The 9985-nt window shown below is 39.2% G+C and overlaps 1 protein-coding gene across 1 annotated transcript; it reads right to left on the bottom strand.

Moving 5' to 3' along the window:
* Positions 1-906: 906 nt before the first annotated feature.
* LOC143328532 (uncharacterized) lies at positions 907-9527 on the bottom strand. Its single transcript, XM_076743716.1, has 7 exons — positions 9419-9527; positions 7925-7950; positions 4662-7375; positions 3455-4459; positions 3101-3256; positions 2728-2820; positions 907-2227 (listed from the first exon to the last, which is right to left on the bottom strand). The coding sequence occupies exons 4-7, from the start codon at positions 3716-3718 to the stop codon at positions 1931-1933; spliced, it is 810 nt and encodes a 269-aa protein (XP_076599831.1). The 5' UTR covers positions 3719-4459; positions 4662-7375; positions 7925-7950; positions 9419-9527; the 3' UTR covers positions 907-1930.
* Between the last annotated feature and the right edge of the window lie 458 nt (positions 9528-9985).

Here is a 9985-nt window from a genome sequence, read left to right on the forward strand (position 1 = left end):
AAATAGTGTCAAGGCCAGATGTGCCTGAACCCTTGAGACCCACAGCGCTTCCAGATGGGCCGTGGCAGGACTTAGCCACTGATCTACTAGGCCCACTACCAACCGGACACTCGATATTGGTTGTAATAGACTACTACAGCCGCTATTACAAATACGAAATCCTGCAGTTGATTACTGCTGAAAAAGTCATTGACAGCCTGGAGAATATTTTCAGCAGGCATGGTTTGCCTATTTCCATACGGTTGGATTGTGGGCCACAGTTCATGTCTGCACAATTTCAAGCATTCTGCCAGGAGAAAGGAATTGAGCATGTGAAAACCACACCGAAATGGGCTCAGGCCAATGGTGAGGTGGAGAGACAAAATGCCTCGTTAATGAAGAGGATTCGCATTGCTCAGTCTGAGGGGCTAGATTGGAGAAAGGAGCTACGCAAGTACGTGACCATCTATCGCTCTATTGATCACACCACGACAGGGAAGAGTCCTGCAGAGCTCCTGTTCAAGAGAAAGATCAGAGGAAAGCTCCCAGACATCACAACACCACAAAGAGACATGGAGGTCAGAGGCACTGATGCTGAGAGAAAAGGACAATCAAAAATCTACACAGACAACAAAAACAACGCAAAATACTCGGATGTGTCAGTGGAAAACTGATAAGTTCACAACAACCTTCAACAAGACACCACACAACACTGAAAAAAGTGAGACTTTGGATCAACTTAAAAAAATTACTGTAATTTGTTACACCTAAATTTATTAGTTTTTCACAAATTAAATTTATGATTTGGTAGAACACGTAAATTTTGATTTAATGTAAATAATTTTTTTATTTTAAGACAAAGCAAAAAATTTGCTTTCAAGCAAAGTAAAAACATTATTCATTAAAAGAACATAAACTATTTTTTTTACTCTTTTACAACTTATTTTTTTAATTTGGGAAAACCTAATATTTACCATTACATCCAATTATAATTTTTACTTTGGATTAAACTAATTGAATTGCTGTAATTCTGTTACATGCAATTTTTTTAATTTGGGAAAACCTAATATTTACCATTACATCCAATTATAAATTTTACTTTGGATTAAACTAATTTAATTGCTGTAATTCTGTTACACGCAATTTTTTTTTATTTTTCTCAAGTTAAATTTCTGATTCAGCCCAAAGTATTTTTTTAATCATACCATAATCAATACATTTTCTTTCGTCACAAGCCAAAGTATTACTTACTTAGATATACAATGATATTTTTTGCCTTTTTAAAAACTGATATATCACCATAAACAAAATTTAATTTCCTATAATATAGGAGTAGAATTTACTGAACTGATTAACTTAAGAGATAACTGAAAAAAAAACAAAAAAAAACAGGAAAATTCTCTTCAAAAGACCATTTATTTTGATGACTTTGAAATAGGCATCACCTCAAACTTGCAATCAGCAACGTTTTACACATAAAAAAAAAACCACATAAAAGTATGCGTTTTACACATAAAAACAAAACAATAAATAAATAAAATAAATAACAATGGAGTTGGTTATTAAACCGAAAGTAACAGCTGACGTGTCGGAACACTTTGGATTTGAGCCAGATGGCCGCGGTGAACCACAGAACATAAATGAGCCGGTATGTCGCCATTGTTTCAAAACAGTTTATGCTAAACGCAGCAACACGACAAAAATGCACCTTCACGTCAAACACAACCACCCGCTGCAGTTTTCCCAGTTAGGAAAAGAGGCAGAGGGGCTGTCAACGTCTTCCCGACAGTCCACCATCACTGGGACGTTTATGAAGCAAACGAAATATAAACGCGACTGTGCCAAATGGTGCGCACTCGCAGACGGTGTTATTTTGGATATTTACAGCATGGGACAATAAGAGGTGGAGGGACATAACAAATAAACACAGAACATATACCGGACCCCATATTTAGAGCTTGACACTGAGACTGCACACTCTGCGTGTCATTTTCTTTGGCTCTATCTCCATGAATATTTTCTGCAGTGCATCGAAAGTGTGTTTGAGCTCACCTGGATAGCTCAAGTTTTTGCCAAACAAGAGGGCACAACCATGTGCAACTGATGGCAGTTCATTAAGCACCTCCACACCTTCAATGATGATGCCTACGTCACGTGGTGGCTGTAACGGATCCTCCTCCTCTCTGACGACAAACACAGCCATTGTGCATTGTTGAAGCTCGCTTTCAGCATCATCCTTCTCACCAACCTGACAAAAGACAAGACATTCACATTGTATAAAAAGCTACTCTGTATGTATGCACACAAGTCTGTCTCCCCTTTGTGTAGCAGGGAGTGATTTAATCATAAAGCAGAAGACCAAAAGACTTTTTCTCGCATCTGAAGCAAACTTTCAGCGGACAGTTACTCATAGTTCCTACCTGTGATTATAGATATTTTCCTTTGGAAGGGTACTCTTGTGATATGTGTTTATTGTGTTGCATCTCATTAAATTCCATACTCGTATTTCTTCAGTGATAGATAAAAATAATGATGAATGGCTTGTGTGTTCAGTCATCTGTAACTCATCTCTTAATTACTCCATGGGGAGCAGATGTGCAATTTGAGAGCACTTGTTGCTGACCAGCAGATGGCGCTTTTGGACCTTATAACTCATTTTAACTTAAAACTTTTTTGACTAATATTTGTTGATACATACTTCAGTTACGATTGTCTAAAGCTTAATAGAATAAATGCAAAATTTCTTACCAGAAACTCCTTGATGAGTTTTTGCACATCTTCCCCAAGGTAAAGGATGAGGCACTTCAGCAGACACTCTCTCCTTAGGCTTACATCAAGGCTCTAGGTAAGTGCAAACATAAATGATGAAAAGTCATGCTGTTGCTGAATATGCAAACATGGAAATGCATCAATGGGAACTTAGACTTACAGTAATTGCCCAGTAATCAAACAAATGGTTTGCGCAAACGTCGAGATGCACATTATACTTCTTACAACATGTAATCTAACTCCACAATCAAATGTGATGACAATATGATACATTAACACAATTGCTTCTATTTACAATGTTACTATTAATGTGATGTAAGGTGAGTTTTGCAGTATTACAGTAAGTACACACCTGATCAAGAACTTTCAGCACATCCCGGGTCTTCTCCCTGACAGCTCCTCCCTTGTTCCTGATGATCTCAATCAGCTTGCTGTGGTGCTTGTCCAAGGAGGCCAGGAATCGTGGTTGAAGTGGAACAGTAGTGATCCTCATGAACTCAGCATTTATCTTTATAAAATAAAACATCACATAAGTTATGACATTAGATATTGCATTAAAACTCTGTGCTGTAAGATCTTTTGTGACATTTTTGTGACTGCTTTGGCTATTTTTTTTCCCACAGGTTTCATATAATAGGAGATATAAATATAATTTAATTTACAGACCACAACTGACCTATTGCTATTGATTGAAAAAATTAATTACCTCATCCACTGTAAACAATGCAGGCCATCTCTCTTTCACCTCCTCCACTCCTGATTCCTTTGCCACAATTTCCTGTCTTCGCAGTGAAAAGGTCTTGTCCATTTTGTTCTTTATCACTGCACGATTGTTTCGCTTCTTCACTTCTGTCAAAAGTGACAGTCTTTCATCTTCCAAATTATCTGAGGTCTCTCCAGTTGGAATGTCAGGTATGTGGTTGGCTTCTCCTCTCCTAGGTCTCTTGACTTTTTTTTGCAGGCAATGCATCCTCTGGAGCTTTGGATTTCAGCGAATTTGCAAGTAATTCAGCACACCCAATGCCCTTCAGCTGAGTACGGTAGTTGCCCATTTTTGCCTTCAGCCTCTGTTTCCATCCGTAGCAACCATTGTATGAACCGGGTTCCCAAAGGCATGGATGCTTCTTGATTAGTGCTTGAGCTACATCACTAAAGTCAGCATCTGTTGGGTATGGTTTGTACTTGTAAATCTCTTCGGCTACCTTTCTCAGAATGTCTGATATTGTCTTAGGACTTGGAGTCAATGGTGTCTTGGAGGAGATATACACTGCATTTCCCTTCTCTAACTGGAGCTCAGTGTCATAGGAGAATATTGGGATGGGAAACTCCCTTGGCCACATCTGGGTTCTTGTAGAGACAGAGCTTGAGGGTGAGGACAGGATCTCTGTGTCATCAGTTTCAGTGGACACCAGATCATCACAGACAGGGATGGTTTGGTCATCATCAGTTAGTGGAATGACCTTGATAGTTGCAAAATCTTCAAATTCAGCAGTAGATGTCAAGTTCACTAGTGCATCTCCAAAGTCTCTGTCTTGGTACTGCAGTCTAACATTGCAATTTAATCCACACACTTTCCTCACTTGATTGATGAGTTCCTCGACTGTTTCTGGAATACCACCAGGCAGAATTAGCTTCCTGGTGTCATCAGGATTCAAGATAATCCTCATCTTAGCTGGCCTTTTCTCCATTGTGTCAATCCACCCAAAAGTATCTAGTAAAAACAAGAATAAAAAATAGTATTAGTTGTTGTAGTACATAATTGGCCACAACACAGATCTAATTTACAATTCTGTTGAAAATAACGGGACATTCTTGGAAAATGTATTTTTTCTGAAAATTAAAACAGACTGATAAAACAAAAGCTACTTTTAAAGAATTCTACTTTTCCAAACCTACACCCATTCATATACAACCTTATGCATGTATGTATTTCTTCAGAGAGATGATGCGCCTTCCGCCAACCATGTAAGGAGCCAGAGGGTAGGGATCAGTCAGTTCTTGCACCCCAACAAGCTGTAGTTGTTTACTGGCAGATATGACAAGGTCATAAGCTCGATAATGCTCCAGGTACCAGGCATCCAATTTTTTGATGATGAAAAGTAGTGTCTCTTGTAGCACAATCATATGAACTATTTCACAAAACTCTGGAAGTACAGCCAGAGACCCATGGGCTACCACCATTCCAGTCCTGTAGTTATAGCCGTTGTAGGATACATTTTTTGCAAGGTTCACAGTGTCCATATGTGGGTGTTTCTCTTTGACTGCTAGTGCAATATCCTGATTGATAACATCACGGGAAAGTGTTGAAATGTCAGTAACCTCCAAAGATGGTTTAGCAAATTCAGACATGTGCAGATTATATGCAGTCTGAAATTGGTGCCTCTGGGCTAATGAACACAATACATTTTTATAACAGTTCGTATGACGGATTACTCTTTCGAAAAAGCTATGTTTGGCTTCATATCTCATAGTCCATAGTGCTACAAGGGGGCCAAACTGGCGTATCAACTGGGGATAGTGCTCAAGAAAATGCAGTTTGGGCCGTATTCTTTTGTGGGGGAAAACCTCTTGGAATACTGCCCTGTGTTCAGATATCTTGAAGTCCAGATAAGAAATGGAGTCCTCAGTATGAAGAGGTGCAACACAAAGTTCTACTATGTCCTTTAAATCACACAGGACCTGCCATGCTGGTTCGTTTGAAGGAACTCTGGCTCCAATCAAGAGAGGAAGAAATCTCAACAGGCTCCAATTCTCATGTGCGTTCCCTCCAATCGTTCTTTTTGTAGCATAGGTGAGGGGCACAAGATGGGGCCGGTTTGTTTTATCACTCCACTTGAATGGAAATGTTGCTATTGCTTCATTCAAAATTGCTAATGTAAAATATTTTTTGGAAATTAGCACAGTAAGACAAAGAGCAATCTCAACAGGAATAATTCCTTCAAACAGATCGTGAGCTATATCTGGGGGAAAACTCTCTGTCACACTGAAATATGGCAGATTTTCTGACAGAACACACTTCGCTTTTACACCAAAATGACAATCCAATGAGTTTTCCTCAATAGCTTTAAGATGAGAAGTATGAATTTCCTTGATTCTTAAACAAAATGCTCCAGACCTGACCTCTGTTGTTTGAATGTCTACATTTTCTGCTGTACAGAACCTGCAAACATATTTACCTGAAAAATTTTCCACAAACCCTGCCAAACTGTGTGCCCCGAGATTGTCTGCCACTACACAGTGAACAAACCCTTTCACATTTTTCCCCAACTTGGCAATAAACAGTCCTTCTTGTTGTAAGGTAATGAGATCATCTATTAATGGCTTCAGTACCCTCTCAAAACCATAGCACTTAACATCCTCACTACGAATAAGTGCAGCTAAATATATATTAGACAGTGATGAGTGAAAACTAGCAGGTAAATTCCCCAATGTCCAATATACCCCACAGATTTTGTGGTTTTTTTTCGAAGTACCTAGGGGGTTGCAGATTTCAAAGTCATCAATGTATAATATAAGTGAAATAGCACACTCTTTTGACAACTGCAAATTTTCTTTATACTTACTACCATCATAAAAGCATCTATACTGAATTTTATCAGACTGAATTTGATGGGGAGATTTCAAATTGATTGATAAATCTAAAAAAGTTTGACAAGTTAGGATCTGCTGTAAAGATTTTAGTATAGAGATGTATTGAAATGATTTTTTGTTTTGGGAATCAAGAACAAATTCTGTGGGTTCTACAGTTTTAAAATGTTTTTTGTAGTATGTCTTTCGTTTCCAGGCAGTGGAAAGTGGGCCACGACTACCAAAAGCTGCTGTAATTGGATTCGACTTGTAAATAGTAGATGCTAGCTCTTGCACAATAATCTCATCTACTTGATAATTTTCCTTCTGTAAGTGCTGAGATATGGTTTGATGGACAAGGGGTACAGAAGTAGTGCCAAGTAAATAGTTAAACTCTTGTAAAAGTTCATCAACAGCAACACTGGAGACAAGATAGATATGTTCAAGCTTCAGTAAGAGTGAAGCAACTTTGAGCTCTGCATTATGTGCCAAATCATCTGCATTATGTGCCAAATCATTTACATCAAAACTTGAATCACCCAGGTCCTCTCCATTTACATCTGAGGGCTCAATATCAATCTGGACACTGTCATGGCTTTCGACTGAAAGACCTCCGCTTGACCCCTATTTCACAAGTATTTCAGGCTTAAAGTCACTGTGTAATTCTTATGATTTCTGCTTCTGTGAGTTCGAAATGAACCATAAATATTTGTTCTGTATGAACAACCCTTAAACACACAATCAACTGTTTCACTGTTTTTCAGATGCTGAGCTATATGTTGAAAATAGTCTGTTAAAGTTGAATGTTCACTGATGTGGCATAAGAGACATTTAAATGTGGTCAAGTCAGTTTCAGTTTGTGATGATGACTGATGAGATCTTGACAAGTGGGTCAAAAGTGCCTTCCAAGTTTTGCAGGTACATGGGCAGTTTAAATGGATGCATGGGTAGGAGTGGTGGCGTCCATAATGTCTGTGCTCAAGCTTGTAATGTTTAAGAAGCTCAGATCTTCGTGAGACACAGGCGCCGCAGTCTTTGCATTTCCACATTCATTGGAAGACTAGAAAAGAAAAAGAAGACCCACCTTACCCATTTAACACTTAATAAAATTGATACAATGCCACATGGTAGATGGTTCATTTGAACTTAATCTAACGAAGTAGTAGTTTGTTATCAAGTTACTTGTTCAGAACGAAAGCAACATCCCTAAAAGCTATTAGTTATTTGTTTCATTATATTAATTCAGAGTATTTTAAAACTTGTATTGAAATCTTATGAATTAATCACACCATCCTGAAAATCTGCAGACACCACTATAGCTAATTCAACAGCTGGCGTAAGTGCATGAACAGTGTATGAGACACAAAAAACTATGATTTATTTCTTGCTACAATAGCTGCAATCAATCTTTTAACTTAAACATTTTACTTCCATTTTAACATTATTTAAAACTGTATGAAATTGTTTTCCTTTTTTATTGTTATTGTCTGATGAAACTGAAGTTATTTCTGTTTGCAATTAGTGAAATATAACAAATAAAAAACATTAATTAAACATTACTTAAACATTAATTAAAATAATTTCCACAGTTGTTCATTTACAGACTTACCAACTGCAATCTTTTCAGTAGCAAACCTGTAACAGAAATGAAAGATTTCACATTTAGTTTTTTATTGGGACAGTTAGTATTGCATTGCAGACTACAATTTATTAGACCTTAGGCATTCTGGTATTGTACTAGAAGAAGAATCAGGGGGAGACATTCCCCTTTATTATCACACAACATGCACTGGACACTGCACACGAAGGTGAAATTTGTCTTCCGCATTTCTCCCATCCTGGTCGTCCTTCCTCCACGGCAGACCAGGAGCGGTGGGCTGCCATCCAAGCGGCGCCCGGGGACCCAATTGCGTTTTGTCACCATTGGTCAGGTGGTGATCTTCTTGCATGTTTTTTTAGTGGGGGTATGGGTTAGGGTTACACACAGAAAGGCCCTTTTTTTCCTCGAGCAGCAGGCACCGAAGGCATGGTGGAGGACACATCCCGGTGCCCGCAGCGAGAATCGAACCCGGGACCTTCTTGCTGTGAGGCGACAGTGTTGCCACCGTGCCACCGGTATACTATACTGGATTATACAGGCAGATGAGAGAATGGAATTATATTCTGTGGATCCTTTGATACTGGGTCACACTGAATGAATAAAATATTGTCTGCAATTTATTTACTCTGCACACTATTTTATTATTTATAACTGCTCATCAGCCAATCATGTAACAAATAGTCCCACATGTGCTCCCTGCCTAGCATTCAAACAGCCAATCATATCCCTGAATGCTCCCTGACAAGCAAACAGCCAATCATCTCACAGCTGTGAAATTCGGTTGTAGCACCAAGCCATGTGTGTTTGTTTACCAATGATGGCAATCAATTAAGAAGCGCCGAACACAACAGTAAACTTACAATGAACTCCCTCACAAAATCACACTCTTTCTCCGCTCCCCCCCACCCCCCAGCCCCTCCTGCTGGAGCTACCTGCGTTCTCACACCTACAGGATGTGTTAATTGACAGTGACAAATCACAATTACTTGACATTCCTCTAACCCACCGCCGGAGTTTCACCGTCTTTGCCCCACTCTGCTGCAGAGACAGCAGTGTGTGTGTGCAGCCCACATGGGGGAAAGAAAAAACGTGGCCAGGCAGACCCACTCTCACTCTGCTGCAGGTACAGCACTAAGCGTGTGTCTGCGTGATGTTGACCTGACTGCAGCCTGCCTAAAAAAAAAACAAAAACCCGCGGCTCCAATTTCTATTGGACTTTATTCAAGCCTTATCACAATCATTTACGCATATTCTTTCATAACGCGACTTCACAATAATATTAACAACAACATTAACTTCGCACTTGTTAAACACAGGCAACTAGAACAAACGTTTAGTTGTTGCTAATGTTTCTGCAACCGACCTCGTTAAGCTAGCATTTGCATAGCGCACAAAATTCACAGCCAGTCTTTAAGATAATGTCAGTTGTTCACTCTGCCACTGACCATAAATGTACACAGAAAGCGTGTGTTGCACTAAAATAGCACAGTTTTGAATTCTTACCTTTTTTTAACGAGTTTCCACACAGGACAGAGTTCACTCTTGCCGTCTGCACTTGATGCGAGGAAACAACAATGGCGGACTTCGACGGTCGAAAAGAGAGGCCTGATGTGACGTCACATGGTCACGTGACAGGAAACCGTTTGGTTTGAAGTGAAAATACCATTTGAGCAGAAGTGTTTTTTTTTTATTTTGTCCACAGGTAGTGACATTCGCTTTGAAGCAAACGGAAAATATCAGTTTTAAACATGAAGCCATAATTTTTCATTAGATCAATTTAAAAATACACTTTAAAGGAATGACACAGTAGTTTCACTTTTTTCAGTGAAGGTGATCAGCAAGAACGGCAATAATGTGGTTGTTGAATCACCAAGTGGAGCGACCTACTCAAGGAACCTTACATTCGTCAAAAAGTACTACACGGAGGATCCTACTCCTCAATCATCCAGCAAAACACAAATGACTTGGACGGAGAATAAGGAGAAACAAAACACACCTGACACAGAGTCCAACACAGAGACTCATACTAGGGTGTCCACACCTAAACCTGCTACACCTGCAAGGTGTGAG

Source organism: Chaetodon auriga, chromosome 11, assembly GCF_051107435.1.
Source record: "Chaetodon auriga isolate fChaAug3 chromosome 11, fChaAug3.hap1, whole genome shotgun sequence".
Classification (NCBI taxonomy): Eukaryota; Metazoa; Chordata; class Actinopteri; order Chaetodontiformes; family Chaetodontidae; genus Chaetodon; species Chaetodon auriga.